The following is a 19,524-nucleotide window of genomic DNA, read 5'->3' as shown; positions in this document are numbered from 1 at the left end:
TTCAGTGGTGTTTGCTGGCTGGAAATTGTGAGCACAAACCCTTCCTGAAGCTTTAATGTCTCCTTTGGTACTTGCTAAAACAAAGAGGGTGCCTAGGAATAATCATCTGTACTTGAGTAGCTTGGATCACCCTGGAATTAAGTGTCAGGGCAGCCATGTAAAGGCAGGAAGGTGCTTCCGCTCAGGGCTGCCATTTCTTGAACTCCTGAAGAGTTTTGCAGTAGTTCAGGAAGATCATGTGAATGTTGTCAGATATTCAGGGATCTGAAAGGTTATTTTGCCTTATTTTTGCCTTCTGATTTAGTGCTGAATAATAGCAGCGATGGCCAGAAGTTAAATGATACGAGATATTTGTGGGAATTGGGGAAGTAACTGGCAGAGCTGATACAGAGAAAACACCCTACTTAGGCAGTGAAAAATGTGTTTGAAGGTTGTTGTATGTTGTTATTCTAACGCACATGTGGAGCATACACTCCTTGTTACAGCGTAACTCCCAGTGTGTCTACTTATGCTTGTCTTTTGTTTTAAATACCAAGTTGTCTGGCTTTGCCTTTATACACATATAAATATATGTATAAACTTTTTCTTTTTTACATGCAGTATGTAGAACAGTAGTGTTTTGTAACATACATAAAGGGCTATATAAGCTAAATGTAGTAAATTAATATATATTTTAAGATGATTTCTGTATTATTCCAGTGTTTTTATTTCCACTGAAACCTTAAGTCTTTATTGCTGTTGTTTGGTGCAGAAGCCTGTTCAGTGGGAAATCCAAAGAAAGGCTTTCTGTGCGACTGACTTTCAGTCTATTATGATATTCTTTTCAGTCAAAAAGTGGTTTCAGTAACTGCAATAATTTATTTTACTTTCCGTAGATGCTTCACCATTTATTTGTGCTGGCTTTTTGGTGCTTGAGAACGTTCCGCTTGGCATTGTGTTTTTCCCCACTAATATTTGCTACTAATTATGAGACTGTGATATGCTACTGGAACTGAATGTTCTGCAAACCCTGTTTTGCCTAATACTGGCATGGTCTTTCCCCTGTGTATGATTTTTGCATCCAAGGTCCTAAATTTGCAACTACTGATCAATTACTGAACGTTAATCACTAAGGAATGGCGTTGTCTTGTAAGGGTGTATACTCGACTGGCCCTTGACGTGTACTTTTTTATTTAAAGACTGCAAATGGATACCCATTTGGAAAAAAAAACGTACAAATAAACATTTTGTCTTGGGAATCACTTTGGTTTCTGTCATGTCACTCTACCTGGTTTACGATTACTGCTCTATATGTTTTGGCTGCTTTATATGCTTGAGGTTTTTCTGCCGCCTCTTTGGGGTGCCCACAGGCCCGGCTGCTGTCGCAGAGTCTTGTGCCCTTGTGCGTGTTTGGGGCAGGTCGCGGCCCCGGACCAGCCGCGCGAGCTGTGGCGCTGCTGGCAGCCGACGTGCTGCAACGCGGCGTGCCCAGGGCTGCCTGCGTCGAGGGCTCCCTCACGTTGCCAGAGCAGACCCAAGGGGGAGAACGGGTGGTGCTCAGTCCTGCTGCTCTTCAGTCAGCTCTGAAAGGGGGAGTCACTTGCCGTGTTCGGCTGCAGTTCCACCAGCGCCTCCTGCTCCGCTGGAGAGGCCGGGGGCTGGTGCTGCAGAGCCACGCAATGTGCAGCATTTCCGTGCGCTGCTCGGTGCGTCCCAAGCTGCAGAGTCCTGCTGGAGACGGGAGAGCTGCTGGGAGGGAGCGCTCAGCCCTCGAGCAAACCTGCCTCGTGGCCACGAGCGTGCCTCGGAGCTGCGCTCGGAGCGTTAAATGGTAGATTGGCATTAGCTCAAAAATCCTTGCTGCTTGCTGAGAGCAGACAGGAACTGTCACTTCACCATTTCTCTTGCTTAGTGTTTTGTCTTCTTTCTTTTTCTTTTTCTCTTCTTTTTTTCCCCTGGAAGGGGAGAAATCAGTCCAGTAGACACTGATTAGTCATTGGACTGCTCTATACTGTAAAGGAAGGAGGGATTTCTTTTTTGAGAATAATACACTGCCTACCTGGAAGCCCAGAAGCACTTCGTACATTCAGATCAATGCCTTAATTCCTTATTTAAAGGTGCTGAGACATGTAAAGGTGGTTGCTCAGCAATCCTATGAGAGGATGTTATTCCTACTTTAAGTCAAGAGTTTCAGCCATTAGATCATTTCTTATTGTGCTTTTAGTTCAAAATTGTGAGCATTTCTTTTAAGGGTGCATGAAATCAATGCACCCCAAGGGTGCATGGTACAATAAATACATATGTATTGAGACAGCATGTCCAAATGCAGAAGGTTTTTTGAATTCCAGTGAATCTGAGTGAATAGGAAGGCAAAAACCACTCCAAGGATTAGGATTAATATTCTTCATATGAGTGTTACATTTTGAAAGAATGATACTTAATTTCACTTAATTTCACTTAATCAAGCCTTAAGTACAGGCTATTTTGTTGATTATCCAAAAGTAACACACAGGCTTGCTCCAAAATAATGGAAATGTGGACAGAAAAAAAGTTGGTTTTGAGTGCCCTGAACTGCTGTTTGTTCTTAATGCCCCCATGCTGGATTTCACTGTAAGGCAGGAGCCACATAAATGAAGCCAGTGGATAGCGCAGGGCCTGGCTGATGCCAAAATAAAACATCCTCCTGAAACGGGCAGCGTTTGGTGTTATTGGAAGGTGTCAAAACGTCCCTTTTGCCGATCTCCAGGCCACGCGGATGCTTCTCCTGTGATTTGCCTCGAGCTGATGGAAATCTGAGCACGAGATGATCACATTTCTGGTTTGAATAATGGATGGGAAGAGGATCCGCCTTCAATCCCGCAGCGTGCAGGAGGCAGTGTGTATGTCTGCCCGGACGGAACGAACCTTCTCCGTCCGCTCTACCTTGGCGTCGGAGTCCTGCCACTCTGCCCTGAGGAGGGGCAGACTCTCAAATACTCTCTGTCGGTCGAGTCCTTGTTGTACTGAAAGTGACTGCAGAACTGCTGATTTCCTGGAGCAATGAGTGGAGTGACACCTTGCAAAAAAGGCATCTCTGCCAGAGCTGCCTGTGTCTAAATTGTATCTACGTAGTGTTAACTAGGTATTTACTGATTATTACCAGCAATACCTGTTTTGGAAAGAGGTTGTGAAGAGTAACCGTAGGAAACATTGGGAAGAGTATGTTTATTATCTAAGCTATTAGAAATGAAGAATTGCTCTTTAACGGAGCCCATGCAGCAGGGATTGGTGAGCACTACATTAATCACAGCTGTGGCCCATGAACAGTCCCGATTGTCCAGGCAGGTAATGCCAAGGCCTGCTCATTAGAACCCATCGTACACCCTGTCTGCTAGCGGGGCTTGTCATCACCACACCAGCTACTTCATTTCCCTGAGCTGCATGGGAGTGTCCCAGCATCTTCCTCCCTAGGATTTTCCTCAGAGCTCTTCCAGCTTCCCTGTCTTCTCTGGGTAGCTGCACTTCTGTTTTGCACTGTCCGCTGAGGGTTCTTCAAAGCAAAGGCCACGTGCCCTTGCATGTGCGCCCATGCACCCATCTAGGTAAGTGAAGCCGTGCCTGTCTTACTGAAAGCTTTGTGCACGAGTAAGACTCGTCTGGGGCAACAGGGTGCTCTGAATTTTGGTTGGGTTGGTTTCCTTTTTTTTTTTTCCCTCTTTCTTATTAAGTACTGCCACTGTCTGGAGGGAAGGGTGTTGCATCTGCACTAATGGTCACCAAAGCTCCAAAATGCCACTTTTGTGGAAATAAAACATGTTTCAAGTTTAAGTAACAAGAATAATGGCAGTAGTTGAACTAGCTTGCCCTTTCCTTCTCCAAATCTATATTCTTTCTAAACCCCACTACAACATACACAAATATCACATCATATTCTTTCTCATAGAAACGTACTGCAGCTTCCAGGGTGATTTATTTTTTCCCGAACATGCTGTGTTTTGAGGACTTTACTGATAAAATCAGTGCCTTGCAGTTAGGTGATTACTACGCGCAGGCCTGTGGTGAGCTCCAAAAGCTGTCAGGGATTTTCAGGGTGTTTTCTGTTTCCGAAGGGCAGAGAGAACTGGAAAGCAAGGCAAATCTGTTAGCAAGCATTGGCAGGTTTCCTCATCTGTGAAAATAATAATACAGAGACATCTATGAATCATTATGGAATATTTAAAATGCAAACTCTAAATCCAAAAGTACTTTCAACACAGCTTCTTGGTAAGTGTAGGACTTTCTTTTTGCAATACATTATCTCTATTTTGGTTCATCAAAAATGACAAAAGTTCAAGTTTTCTTCAGGACATTCCCACAGTGACATCCAGTTGTTCAGGCTGCTTTAAGTCTCTAGAATAGGTGACCTCACAAAAATCTTGGTAGCTAGCAAAGAAGTTGGTGTTTTTTACCCACTTATTTTTTTACCCACTTTGTAACAAAAGCTACTTCATTTGATGCGGGTGTATTCCTGCCCTAGATCCACGGTATCCCATACTTTTTGCTTAGTGTAGTTAGTCACAATACTCATCCAAATAATTATTTTTCTCACATTTTCTCCCTGATTTAGCCATTGTTATACATTATTTACAAAATTCCTCTAAAATCTGTAATCCAGCTGCTTATAGGCAGGGGAATGTGCAGTTATCCAGTATGGCATTTTGTGCAGTTGTATTATAATAAAGGCCACGGTTGGCTTCATGGTGCTGGGCACAGTGGAGTAACTGGTTAGGAAAAGTCTTTCCTAGCAGGGACAGCTTCCTTTCTGAAAGCAGCCCTCCCAGATCAGGGTCGGAGATGCATCACAAGAGAGTGGGATGCCCACCCTGCAGGCGAATTGCTTCCAGTGTAACTTGCATATGTTACATGCAGGAGAGGAGGGAACAGAAGTCAAAATATTGCACTAATTAGAGACTTGGGAGAGAGCAAGTGGAAGTTCTAATCAGTGCTGGCAGTGCAGGAACATGCACTGAAATACAGAGGTGGGGACCAAGCTGTTGGAGAGTTGATTCTAGCCCTGGCAGAGCTTCACAGCAACGACTTACATGGTAATTTTCACTTCAAAACTAAAACCTGAGAAATGTCTCCTCAGAGAAGATGATAGCTATTGCTCAAGAACACGAGAGATTTCACAAGCACACTTAATATATCAAAATGCGCTTTGATATAACAGCTGCTGTTGACATTCCTGCTCCTTTCAATGTATCACTCTCCAAGATACAGAAAACTCTTGAGATTAGAGAAATATGCTGGCCATGCACTCTGGACAGGTTATGAACAGGAAATACACAGTGGCATCACAAGAGGTCAGAAAAATGTAGCTCTCCTCTAGCACAAGGCCAGCATGGCCGCTTTCCTCATTGCTATTGTAATCCACCCTGAAGTGAAAAGTAGTAAGCATGATTCCTAAATTATTGCATGTTATAGTCATGGGAGCATGTGAAACGCTTTATAGGAACTGGTGACATGTGGACAGAACGATTTATTTTTATTCAATACAGTATTCTTGGATTTAAGCAGTCACCACTTTTTCATGACATAATTATCATGACATCACTCTTTAAAAAAATAGCTTTCAAGTTTGATGGATGACCTTCATTCACCCACACTGATGCAGTTTGATCCCCTCGTTTCTGACTGAATCCTTGTGAGGAAGATGGATGATAAATTACTTGACTGGTTATCCTGAGGACCACACTGATTTTGCCAGGTGGTATATTCTGTGATTATTTTATTTAATAATGCTGTGGATCCAGAAGACAATACTTTAATTATACACACACATACACATGTGTGTGCAAACATGTATCAGTGTGTCAGATATCCATGTAAATGTACATATAAATATACGAAAGATTTCTGGGGAGCCTTCTCAGGATGCTAAGGAGATGTAAATTAAGCTGTCACACTATTTGTTCCCGTATTTCTGCATAGTCTTTTAACCTGTTGATCAATTTTAACTAAATTTCACCAAAGGAAAGAGTACTAAAATATTTCAAATTATTGTAAATGTCAAGAAAAATGTCATAATTGAAGATGGCTTTTTAGAGAAAAGCTACACTGAGGAGAAGGACCTCACAAATCCCCCCATGCAACAAATGGAGCCCGAGCTTTCTTGGAGATTAAGGCCAGCCGACTTCAAAGTCCACAGGACATCAAACTTCTTGACAGTGGGACTTACGGGGATGTTTATGTTGTGACAGATTTCAAGAGTCAAAATTGTTTCATATTCAGCATTAAGCTGGCTAGTCACAAGTATATGATGGAATTAATTCTCCCTTCTATTTGTAATGGGGACTACATCCATTTCAGAGCATCCTCTATACACTCTGATCTAATAATACTGCAATCCACAGGGCTGTGCCAATTCATATTGGGACTTGAAGACCCCAGTAATGAGGTTTTCTTCAATAGAAGGGTTATCTTTTTGCTGTACTATGAGCAATTACTAAAATCGTTCCCGATATGTTTTTCTTACAGGTCAAAGAGCTTGGACTGCCGTAACTCCCATCATCTCTTTTCCCAGCCTCCTAAAATTCCCAAATGCAAACCTTTCCTTTCTTCCCCCCTCGCTCATTGTTCATGCTCAGTGGCCAGTCGGGAGGGTGATAAATGAGTTGACAGGACGAGCTGTCTCCAGGCAGGCTGGCAACAGGCGGAAGCCTTTGTTCCGGGGGAGCGCCAAGGCCCCTCCGCAGGCAGAAATGCAGCCCCCGGAGGCTCAGCCGGCTCCTGGGTTGAGCCATTTCTAGGTGGCCCAAAAGCCGGCGATTGTCAGACAAGATTAAATGAACTGAGAAATCCCATAAAATTAGTTTTCCTGATTCCTTTAGAAGTCAGGGAAAAAGAAAAATAAACAAGCAGCAGCTATTACTAGACTGCCAGCGGAGAACTCATACTGTTCCCCAAAATACACAACCGTAATTGAAAAATCCTTCCCTCTTCTATTTACCTGCCAGGATTCCTGATTGCTGACTCTTATTTCCCTTGGTTGCTTTCTGCAGCCTAGAACAGAAAGATGGACAGTGTGTCCTGCATTGCTGCACCTATTTTTTCATGGACAGGACTAGCAAGTATCAGAAACTTTATATGCTCTTTATGCATATCTGCTTGTAACACTAACACGAGGGAAGGATCCAGCCATCATGAGAAGTGCTCTGCATATTCTAAAACCTTGGCATGTGCACCTCTGGGTGCTGCTTCGGTTGGACTTGAGTCCCTTTTCTGCCAGGGAGATTGGCTTCTCCCATTTGTGCTTTGCTCTGTTTTGGGGCTGAGGCTGGTTTATGAATACAAATAACAGGGTCATTTTGTTCCCTGTGTTTATAGAGGTATGCTGGCACTGGCCTACCTGCAAGGACAAATTGCTGATTTGCACACTGATACCATATCTCAGCCACACGGGGAGTTCAGACGGTTACATGGTCTAATCTGCTCCTCTGTTGAATTTGTGCTTTTTTTTTTCTTTTTTTGCTACGCCAGCCAGTATGAAGAGCTGGCTAGAACAGCGAAGCAGCCGCCTGCATTTCCCTGCCTCTGGCTCCTCACTGCTATGGTGGGTTAGCCAAGGTTTAGGTGGGTATCCTTCCAGCTTCCCAGCTCTCCTCACTCCCCTAGGAGCAACATTTGTGCCCTTTCTGAGTCTCTCAAAATTTGGAGAACTGATCTCTCCCACCGGGAATTTTTGGTTCCACTGGATGAGGATTTTCTACTCTTAGACCTTGGAGACCTCCTGCATAAAAGTGCTTTGCTCAGAGCACTATCCGTAGCCTACCTGTTAGTTAGGAGCCAGAAAGATGTGTCTGTTTTGTTGCTAGCTGTTCACAACAAGGACTTTGTGTGTTCTGCTGCTGCTACATGAATACTGTAGAGCTGGGCAACTGGCATGTTAGCAATGCTGCAGCCTCATGGAATTAATCGGAACTCCTTAATTGTATGGTTACTCCCAGCACTTAGGGATGATCCCTTGTCATCTTCTGTGTACTATGACCATAACATTTGACCACTTGAACCTGGAAAAGAACCTATTTTAAACAAACCCAGTCTTGAATAACAGCTTTCTAATGCTGGAGAGCTCACCACTTTTCATAATAAACTGTCCAAATACCTACCTATGCTGTTTAAAAAAAAATATAGGTTTAAGGAAAATTTTTTTTAAAAGCTTTATTTTCACTCTGAATTGGTCCAGCTTCCGCTTTCAGCCATAGTGTCTGTTCAGGTTTTTGTCTGCCAGCTACCGCGTATGTTCTCTTTCTGTATGTATGCACAGAGCAAGATCAAGTCACCTCTTAATTCAGCATAACAGACTGCATGCTTTGGGTCTCAGACAAGTTTCAGGGTTTCATGTTAACCACAGTGATGACAAGATAGCTGTCCATAAATAAAGCCTGCAACCAAGTTGGCGCTGAGATTATGAGGTGACTATAAACTCTGTCTGCAAACACTAATGATCCTGTGATGAAACCGTGGTGGAATCGTTCAGTCTTTTGTTATCTAAAAGCAAAGATGGCACTGACAGCTATCGAAGGTGATCTTTTCCTCCAGCTGTTTTGCACAGGGCTTGCCTGCTGTGTAAACATTACCTGCTATGATTTATATAAACACCTAAGCAAGCACCATCCTCACTGAATAGAAAACATGAAAGTCTTCAGTGCAAACATTTGCCTTCTCTCTACGGTGCAGTATAATCTTCAACACGCCTTTGTACCACAGTAACACTCAAAGGTCTGCAGGGGTTGGTGGTCCATAGGAAAGCAGGTCTGAGTGTGCCTTGGGGGCAGCCAGCGCCGACATGTTCACGGGCACCAGAAGCCCCTTCTTGGCGTGACACCACGTGGGCCGCTCCGGAGCCCCAAGGCGACGTAGGTTTGTGTGTGGGGAAGGCCTGGCCACCAGCTGTGCTTGCAGCTCTGCTTGCCGGCCACCGCGTAGGAGGGCTAAGGGCAACCGAGCCCTCGAAGCCCAGCACAGATGTCCTCCTGCACCTGCACTGCCAAGAGGAGGCCCCTGGCCCCAAAATGTTAAAACCACAGCTGCAGCTCGGAGAAGGTTTGTGCCCAGGCTTAACCCTTCCGACTGCGGGCTCTCCCCTTATCGGAGCAGCTGTGCTCGCTGCAGCGGGGTTAAGCACACGTGTATAACACGCAGACACTGCGTTTAAAGCAGTCATCTGCTCTGCAGAAAGGGAGTGTTTTCCTCAGTGTTTGAAGATTGGGAGGGATTTTTAGATTCTCAGAGCAGATACAGCAGTTGATGAAAAGCCAATGCGCAGAAAAGACACAACTTATGTGCTTTACGATTTCCTCCCTTAGCATAGTCCCCACCACCAGTTTACTTAGTGTCATGATAATGGGTTTAAAAATATATATATTTTAAAAGTTGGTATGTTGCTGTTCACAGCACGAATTGTTATTTGCAAGGCAGTGTGTGTGCTCTGAGACAGCTATTTAGTAGATAAAAGTGTCTACAGTAACGCCTCTATCTGTACCATTTAAACAACCTTCTTATAAAGAAAGAAAGTTTGGAGAAAAAGAATATGGAGCGTAAACAGCTAATTTTGCATTTTCTAGCATTAGGATAGTAACTTGTGTGCCTGATGATCAGATCTGATTAATGCCATTCCGTTCCTCACACCACATTTTCAAAAAGTAGTGATTTCAGGCTCGTTTATTTTGGGGTGCCTAAACTGAAAACCCAACAAGTCTGACTTTCAGTAACCCTGCACAGAAACCCAGATCCCTCCACAGCCTTGCAGAATAAAATAATCTGTTTGAAAATATGGGCCTCTCATCTCTACTCCTTCTGTCGCAGCAAACATTACAAGAACAAAATACAATAATGTGTTTTGGTCATTACAACTATCTCTACTTTGCAAAACTCTGGTTTGTACAAAGACCCATTTGTATCAACTGATCATCAAGTCAAGTTTATAGCGTAAGTCACTACTAAACTACAAATCAGCTATTTCTGGTTCAGATTTGTATCAATCATTTTTCCTTGATTGCTTTGTTCCAGTTTAGCCTTAGTATAATCAGATAAACTGCTGAAGAATAATATATTTTATTATTTACTCCTTGTTTTTAGTTCAAAGCCTACACTATGCAGATCCCAAAAAGCCTTCAGGATGTTTTTTTTTCAACATTTAACATCTCACCCTCAGATTAGCACAGTGGGATGTCAAAGGTGGGAATATTTGGCCTTGACATCTCACTCCAATCCATATCCCTAACATACAATCTAGGTTCCACTGAAAATATAATTCTTTTCTTCAGAATAAATTCACTGATCACTCCTAGATAGTTTAAAAACATTAGTTTTTGTTGTTGGTTGAAACCTGCTTGTGCCCCCCTCAAGAAGTTCAAACACCCTTCCTTTTATATTTTCACTTGTTTTATTTAACTAAAAATGGTCTGAATTGGGTTAATGTTTGAAAAATCTAGGATTTCGGAGGAAGGGAGAGGGAAGCTATATTCCCAAAACAGAAAAACAGTTCAGGAAATTGCAGTCAGTCCTGCTCCGTGGTCGACTTCATTTAGCTCTGCCAGGCTGCTGCTAGTGAGGCAGTTCCAGAGGGCTGAATCAGAGCCCCACAAAATAAGGATTCCTCAGGATGTGAGGACCAAACCAGCCGAAAGGGAAGAATCTGTTAATCAGGTCTCAGGACAGTTCAGAAAAAACAAACAAACAAAACCCCCTTAACTTAGAAACATGATAATATTTGAATCGGCTATTTTGCTTTTACCAAAATACCTAAATTGAAAGGCTTCAATGCTTTGTAATTGTTTTTTTTTTTCTAATCCCACTTTACCCCATGATGAGCTAAATGTCGGACAAACACAGGTGAGTATCTTGACTGATGTTTGAAAGCCTCCCTCAGTCCTTCCCTTGAAAGGTTAATTTAACATCCAGAAAATAGGCCCCCTCCTTCTCTCCTGGTAGCTTTGTAATAAAAGGTTGATTGTTCAGGCAGCAGCAGTCAATTATTTTGCTTTTGATGCTATCTACACGTAAGAAAATATAGCCAGGCTCAGATGTTCCCCGAAGGCTTTTCAGTTGTAGTCTTCAGAGCAAGGATGCAAAACAAGGCAAAAGAAAAAAAGAGCCACAAAGTTAACATTCAAAATGGAAACTATTGCAGTGCCACTTTAAAGAATTAGATTTCTTTCCTGGAAGGCGAGTGATTAAGAAAAACTTCTAGAGCGTTTACCCTTTTTTAGTGAAATTAATTCCTAGAGTATGTGTGCTGCAGAAAAACGTGCGGTTCAAGGAGGTCAGAGGGGCAACCAGTGTGCAGAGAAGTCACGGAGAAACATAGGCATCCAGTCCTTGTGGGCTTAGTCACGGTACTAGACTTCAATAACGGACAGACATAAAACACCTATGCTGAAAGATCTAAATAGATGTAAAACACTTACAGTTCTCCTGAGGACTCAGGATGCTCCAAGGATGGATGTGTATTCCAAAAGCAATAGTATTTATTGGTCAAAGGTGTGATGGCTGAAAGGACAAGCGACCTCAGGACATTTAGGGGGTGAAATAAGATACAGTTTTAGCGCTATGCATGAAACCTAAGCTAAGCCCATTGAATAAGTTCCTAGAAACACAGCGATATAATATAGAATAGCATAAATTCAATGGAAAATAAATCAGCCCCCAAAGGGGAAGTGATGTGAATGACTTGAGCCATTCTGAACTTTGTCTTGGTTCCTGGATGAGCTTCATCCCCACATTACAGACTGATTGCATAGGTAGGAAACCATGAAGGTGTAAGAGCTGTTCAGAGGAGAAAAGCGGGGCTGCTGTGATGGCTCCTCACATCAGGAGGACCCATCAGGAGGATCTCCAGGCCGCTCTGGCGCGAGCTTGGAGGAAAAGGTGGCCATGCGGAGCCGTCACACCCAGCGCTTTTTATATTCACAAGCTGGGTGACGCAGGTCTCTAAATTAATGTGCAGATGTGTTTGTTTCCTCTAAAATCTTAGCTCTTATTGAAGAAAAAAGAAGAAAAAAAAAAAAGAAATGCAGCCAGCACAGAAATGCTGGTAACCACAAGAGCTATAAAAACGATGAAAAGCGTAATTTGGGGGATGTTTGCTCGAATGTTTGAGTGCGTGGCTTGCTATCGGTCTCATCTGTTTTTCCCTCGTGAAGATCCGTGTCCCGCGGAGCGGCTGCCCCCCCAGGCGGACGCCACCCGCCGCCGGAGCCCCTGCGGGAGCCGCCCCAGCGGGAGCCGCCCCAGCGCCGCCACCTCGCTCCCGGCCCCGGGTTTCCCTCCGTTCCCTCGGCGCCGCCGCCCCCCGCAGGGGCTGCCGGGGGCACCCGCGGCGGCCGCGGGCGCTTCCCGCGCTGCGGCCCGGGGGCGGCGCTGCCCGCTCCGCCCCGCGCGCTGCCGCGGCCGCCGGGCGCTCCGCGCGGGCGGGAGGCGCCGCGGCCGCCCCGCCATGGAGCCGCCGCCGGAGCCGCCGCCGCGCGCCCGCTCGCACACGGTCACCACCACGAGCAGCTCCTTCACGGCCAACCTGTCGGGCAGCTCCAGCACGCTGGCCTACGACAGGGAGTTCCTGCGCACCCTGCCCGGCCTCCTCATGCTGGCCGAGATCGTGAGTGGCGGCGCGGGGCGCCGAGGCGGGACGCGGCCCTCACCGCGCCGCAGGGCGCCGAGCTGCCCCCCCAGGGCGCGGGGTCGCCCGGAGCCCAGGGCGCCTTCCGGAGGGAGACGTGCGAGCCTAGGGGGAGGGAAATAAGTTTGGACCGCTCAAGAGATGATGTTCGTTTCTTTGGAAACTTTTTGTTGTTGTCGTTTTGCTCTGTAGTTCATTTTAGCGCGCCGATAGGCGCTCCTGGGGGTGCTGGGAGCGGGACTTGCACAAGGTATCTCGTTTTTGCGGCTGGATAAGGAGCGTTTCCCCGCCCTCCTCACACGGGTGCCAAGCGGGATGCGCGCTCGCCGGCTCTGCCGCCAGCAGCTGTGGTTCCTGCATCCCCCTGTGGGGTGTCAGCGGTGACACCCGTCGCCAGGATATCACACCTCAGCACCAGGTGTAGGCCCCCACCTCCGGCAGTACATCCCGAGGGCGCTGGGATCATCCCGGGGGAATGCCCACGCCCCGGATGCGAGGCAGGAGCTACACAGCGTCTCCACTTAAACAACACGCGTGTGCCTTAAGTCTGCTCATCCGCGCTGCTAATAATTAAGGGTCTTGCAGAGCTTGGTTGCCCCAGCTGATCTGACAATGGAAAGATCGCTCGCTTGAGCAGACGCGTCTCGAAGGCTTCAGAGCAGCCGCTCGTTCATCGACCTCAAAGCAAAGGGCTGCAGGGAAGCTCCGGGCTCACGGGCGCTGTGCGGGGCCGTCGGGAGGAGGGTGCGTCGAGGTGCCGTGCGTAGCAATTCCAGCGACCTTTCCTGGGTTACTCGGCTGTTGTTAAGTGTAGGGGGTGCTTCAGCATCAGCGTTGTGGGAGATAAATGAATATTCATTAGTTTTCAAAGGAAAAGCCTCTTTCCTTTTCATTGATTTTTTTCCCTTGCTTGCTAATTACAACAGAATTCTTACCCTTTCTCATTCTTCATCTGAACAGTAATCCCAGCAGAGAGAGACCCAAGGCTTTTCCCAATCCCTCTTGGAATGTCATATATTCAACCTACCTCTGGATCCTGCACCAGCGGCACTTCCGTGGAGCGACGTAGCCACTAGGCATAGACAGGCTCTTGCTGCTGGCTGGAACTGTAAGCAAAGGGATGATGGTCTTTAAGGGGACTTTGTGTTTTAGCAGCCATTCCTGACTCTTGAAATGATCTAATCTCTAATGCAGATGAACCTTTGTGGTCTTGTGATGATGTAGCTGAGGGAAGGGAGGACAGTCTTAATATGAAGGTAAAACCATAAAGCAGATCGCAGAGCAACAAAACACTGCTAAGTACTGTCTTTGAGGCATGCTCTTGCATCTTAACTCTGCTTTAAAGGAGGCAGAATAACTGCTGTGGCTTTTAAGGCAAAATAAAAATACATTAATGAATATCTTGAATTGGAATTAATTGAAATAAACTAGTTACTAAAAGCAAATTATTGACTTTGGGTGTGTGTACATAAATATGCACACATACATTATATATGCTTATATTGAGGCTCTGGATTTTGGTCAAGCTGTCACCACCAGTTTTGTATGTTCATTCTTTTCCAAGAGGAGATGTGCTTTAAGGAAACATGGCTAACTTTATACAACCTCCATATATCAAAACTGGCACTAAGTCAGTTCCCTCCTGTTCTGTTTGTCCTATGCAGCTGAAAGTTGTGGCTTGCCAGCACAGCTTGGCTGTTTAAGGTGTTCCTTCCTGACCCCAGCTGTCAGTGCCGTCCTCCTGGTAGAAGCTGCAAATCTGTAAACGGGACAGGCTCAAATGTGTGTCCGTATTTCAGTGTCAGGATCTCACAATCTGATAGACAGATCATTTTTGGTCTATACACCAGGATCTGAAGTGCAGTGGCTGTGGCAAGAGCAGCGCCTTTGCTCTGCTGCACCTGCTCTGGAGATACCCTGTGGTTTAATGGCACAGTAAATTCAGCTTTAACAGCCCCTACTAAGAGATTCTTTACAATACAACAAAACACTGGTCTGCTGTTAACTCCGTCTCCTGGCTCCAGTTTGTTCAACATGAGTTAGCTTTGAAAATACTGGTTTCGTGGCAGGTCAGGTATTACCCATCCTTATGCAGTGGGCCTGAAGCCAGCGTAAACCGGGGGTGAGCTTGCTCAGCAGTAATGTGCTGTGTGAGGAGGACTGGTGCAGCTTACCTCTTGCCGTGCCTTTTGGCCTAGCACCGTGCACACCCAGCTTGAACGAGCACTGGATGGCAGCCGAAAGCGTCCGCTGAATTACCTGGTGCTGACAGATCTCTGTGGCCTTTTACATCTGCCTCCGTGGCAAGAGGACAGGCAAGTGTCCCGCTGCTCACTAGGAAGGAAATGCAGAGGAGTCAGCTTGTTTCAGTGCAAGGCATTGTAGAAAATGCCACTGGTTTTCCTACAAGGGCTTTGGGAATGGCATAAAACACAGCTTGGGTGCGCGGCGGCTCTCCCAAATCAGCTGCGTACCCAGGGCAGTGGCCTTGTCCCCTGGGAGACCCGGATTCGCTGGCATTAGCTGCCTGGGGGCTACTGATGACTGACCTAATTTATCTGCAGATCTGTAATTTCTCTGAGTGATTTTTCCACTCCTAAAATGAGAGGAGTAGCACAAACCTTTGTAAGGCACATTGAGACCTGTTGGTGAATAGCATAGGAGGCACTGAGACCTGTTGGTGAATGGTATATGAGAGGTAAGCGTCGGTGCATAAAATCTTTAATTCAGATGTCAATTGCCCGACTTAACACTGCAGTAAAGCTATATCCTGTAGAAGATGATGGATACTCATTCCCATAGCACAACCCCTCCAAGGGGAGGATTTCATGTTTCCAAAAGAAGCAAGTGTAGCAATTTCCAGAGAGATCTTTTGAGTATTTCTCTTCCTTACAGGATGATGGCCTAAAAAGACTAGATATTTGCCTTCCTGGGTATTTTATGGGTAAGATAAATGATGGCTAGGGATGCCTTCTCAGAGCTTTAAATCAGCTTCTCAAGTCAAGCACTATGGATCACTTTGCAGAAGTGGAGAGTTTTCTGGTTGCTATGGATGTTGTTATAAAAATATTTACTTTCTGGCATGATTAAACTGATTCCTCCATGTTGTTGCTTCATACCAGTGTGTTGCTAGATACAGTATCTCTCTTAAAATTTTAAGGCTTGTGATGGCTTTTTGTCCTTAACAAAAACAAACACCACAACTTGAAAAGGTTTGGAAGGTTTTTATGCTATAGCTGCAAGTGAAAACTTATTTTCATGATATGAGATTATTCGAATTACTGGCACCACATAAAATTATGGTTCACACTCACTTCTGTGCAAGAAAGAATGATTTTGGAAATTCTCTGTATTACCATTTCTATCCTTTTCAAATATAAGACCTTTAAGGGCTCAGTTCAGAAAAGAAATTTTGTTGGATTCACTTATTCTGATAGAGTAATGAGCCTCAGATTATTAAACTGTCTTTTTGGTTCAATTGATTCTTTCTTTTTTAAAAAAAATTTTGAGAGGCAAAAAAAATCTTTGACTGGCTTTCAGGTTTTAAATTAGATAACAAAACAATATAAATGTTAATAGCAACCGAAATAATCCCGTGGGAGCATCTGCTGTGAAAGAGCTCCAAGGTAAAGACTGTAGTTAATTTTTAAAGCTCTTCATGCAGTCAGCACTTCCTTTCCAGTTGTGTTTTCTCTGGCCACTGGTACGTTTCGTCTATGCGAGGTGGCTTGATGGATCCGATGCTCCTTCTGCACCCAGGTTCTTGGAATAGCCCTCAGGAGCACAGTGGAAGCTTCATAAAGGTCCTTTCCCCGCCTGAGTAGCAGCCCGAATTTTTCTCCTATCAGGAACAACACAGTGTTTTGTTTGTTTGCTTGTATAGTTCATTTTTTATTCCAGTGGAAGCCTCTCTGCTTGCATGAGGTTGACAGCACCAAGGCACTTTCTGATGTGCTGAAGCAAGTGCTGTGCCTGGAGGAGATGTAAACAAGCTTGGGTGGAAATGCCCTGCTTTGAATGGCTCCCCCAAAACCATCGCCCTGCTCCGGTCGATCCTGTCGTCCGGGAGCTTTGCCTTTCTGCACAGGAGTGTGAAAATACACGGAGGGAAGACCAGGCTCTCTCCTTCACTCTCGAGCAGACCAGGCTCTCGCCACAGCCAAGTTCTCGGCTGCAGCCTTTCCGCGACGCTGCCCTTGCTCTGCTGGACACCCACACCTCTCTGTACGACTTCCACCTTCCTTCGGGAGCGGAGTGTTGTTTGAAGTTCCATTTCCTTAAAGGCCTGCGGTTTCCTGGCTGAGACCAGGGAGTTTCCCCGGGAAGAGAGGGTTGTTTAGGTGACTCGCAGGCAAACAGAGGCTTTGCAGAGCGCTGCGTGGCATGTGCCCTACGTGCATGGGAAAAATATGTTAGGATGGACATGATAAGACAGCAAAAATGCCTCTCAAATTGAATGCAGATATGTTGCAAAAGGTCAAAAATGCAAAATATGCTCAGTACCTCATGATTAAGGTGGAATATGTGTGAAACACAAAAATTTAGACTTGCATCCCTGGAAACAACCTGTTTTTTTCCCAACTTTGCCAGTTGGTCCAGTAAAAAAATATTATGGAAACTATAGAGGTCTTATCTTTTCTTTTCTTTTCTTTTCTTTTCTTTTCTTTTCTTTTCTTTTCTTTTCTTTTCTTTTCTTTTCTTTTCTTTTCTTTTCTTTTCTTTTCTTTTCTTTTCTTTTCTTTTCTTTTCTTTTCCTTCTCTTCTCTTCTCTTCTCTTCTCTTCTCTTCTCTTCTCTTCTCTTCTCTTCTCTTCTCTTCTCTTCTCTTCTCTTCTCTTCTCTTCTCTTCTCTTCTCTTCTCTTCTCTTCTCTTCTCTTTTTTCTTTGCTTTGCTTTTCATAGAAGTCCAACATGTCTGGACATTGTAGCATGAGAACTGAGGAGCTGGTAGTTGTATTGTCAGATACAGTCAAAGATGGAAATACAAAAAACTCTCACAGGAACTTGGAGCCCTTCTGAACTGGAAGCGTAGCCGGAGTAGGGACGCGCTGCCCGTGCCGAGCGCGCTCACGTTCAGCCTGCTCCTCCCTCCTGCCAACAACAGGACCATGAATTCAGTTGCTAATAGTATTTTCCTTGAGTTTCACCTTTCTTTCGAGTGCAGTACATGCTGTAACGGTGCGAGACTTCTGCGCTTGCTCCAGCCTCCATTCCAGGAAGCAGAAGAAGCTGTGCTGTGGAGAGGGCACCAAGCCCTCTTCTGTCGGGTCAAACAGCAAATAAATCCGAGAGCTGCTCGGACCGTTCAATCATAGCTGCTATTTTGGCCTGGCATGAGATGTGCTAAAAATGGGATTTTGTGGAGCAGAGGTGAACGGACCTCATGAACTAAGCGAGATAAAAATCAGCAAGATGTTGTCACAGGTTTTGGATGTACCATAACTGAGTTGCCAAAAACATGTATTGAGAAAATCTTAGGAGGAGAAAGCAACCATTTGGGGAAAACAATCTCTGCTCACACTCTGCTAATTGCTGCTTGTGTTCAGCTAATGGCTTTAGCTGATGTGCACGAATGGGAAAACCTGCTGAGAGCCCTGCTTCATACCAAATACCTGCGCTCGTGGCTTATCTGTGCCATCGGTTTCTATCTAATGCAGTGTGGACTACTTTGTCCACGTGGGGATGTAAAGAAACTCAAGGTGACACTGTTTCGCACGGGCTCTTTTTATTTAGCCAGGAAATAAAAGGGCAGCCAGCAGCAGCAGCCCTTTCTTTTTCTTTATATGTAGGCGTGGATGTGTGTGTGTAGTTGGTTACACATGAAGGGGACACTTTAATTCATTTCCCCTCTTTTTTTCACTCCTCAAGGATGCCGTTCTTGAGGCTGCTGGTTCTGCAGCCAAATGCTGCAGTTTTGACATAAGTACGAGGAAATAGGGGAGACACCGGGTGTTGCAGGCAGGATTCGAGTGTTGGAGGGCAACAACAACCGAGAAAAAAGAGCCTCCCACAGAAGAAAGCCTCTGCCTTGTGTCATTGAAATGACTGTTCCACTGATAAAATCAGCCTCCCTGGGACTGGAGGCAGCCGCGGTGGGGCAGGGTCTGGCAAGGATCAGGTGAGGGGAGGTGAAGCCGTGGCCGGATGCCTGTTCCTGCTGCTGGGGACCTGGGAAGCACAAACCAATGCACAGTTGTCTCCTCAGGCTCAGAGCAGAGCCCCATGGGTGCTGGCGAGGGTGGGGGTTTTATTAAATGTTTGGGGACATGGCGGGAAGGAGGGGACCCGCCAGCCCCCAAATGACAGCACCTGAATGCATTTGGTTTCAGCTTAATTTTTAAGCCAGAATGTGTCCTCGCTGCCAGCAGTTTTTTCGCCGTGTCAAAGAGCTTATGGGCGCAGAGGCACATACAAAACCATTAAAAGAGCGTTACTAGGTCGTAAGCTCAAGGACTCGGAGGCTGAGAAGTGCCCGAGCCGAGGCCGGCTCCGGCAGCCGGGGTTGCTGCTGCCCCGCGCGGAGGCGCTGAGGTCCTGCCAAGGGCAGCGCGAGCGCGGCGGGTCACTCCAGAGCTTCCGTCCCACCGGGAGCAGGGCGCTTTTTGGGAACAAATGAGGATATCTGCACGCAGCATCCGGGGAAGGCCTGCAGTGCGTAAGGCAAGGGGCTGTTCAGACAGAACGGATTGACTCCTCATGACTTGCTGACTTACAAAAACGGATTTTTATCTTCTCTGTTCCTGTGTGATGCTGGATAGGAAAACTGAGCCCAGCATTTCAGCGTGTTGGTTTTTCTACTCTTCTTTTTTACTCGAGCCTGGGCTTTGGGCCCGAGGGGTGACAGAAATGTTATTTAGAGCTGCAGGCTAAGCCAGTAGGAGCCATGCTCTGGCGAGACAAAATGCGGTG

At 45.7% G+C, this 19,524-nt stretch overlaps 1 protein-coding gene across 1 annotated transcript in view; it reads left to right on the top strand.

Moving 5' to 3' along the window:
* Positions 1 to 12,436: 12,436 nt before the first annotated feature.
* Positions 12,437 to 19,524, top strand: part of CMTM8 (CKLF like MARVEL transmembrane domain containing 8) — a 32,464-nt gene continuing 25,376 nt past the window's right edge. The window contains exon 1 of the mRNA XM_088521161.1: positions 12,437 to 12,595. Coding sequence (XP_088377287.1) covers positions 12,437 to 12,595 — 159 coding nt within the window. The remainder of the gene's footprint in view (positions 12,596 to 19,524) is intronic.

Source organism: Tinamus guttatus, unplaced genomic scaffold (assembly GCF_059628265.1).
Source record: "Tinamus guttatus ecotype Peru unplaced genomic scaffold, ASM5962826v1 Tinamus_guttatus_pri_ptg000115l, whole genome shotgun sequence".
Classification (NCBI taxonomy): domain Eukaryota; kingdom Metazoa; phylum Chordata; class Aves; order Tinamiformes; family Tinamidae; genus Tinamus; species Tinamus guttatus.
The sequence above is the reverse complement of the archived record's forward strand: the minus strand, read 5'-3'. Positions and strand labels throughout refer to the sequence as shown.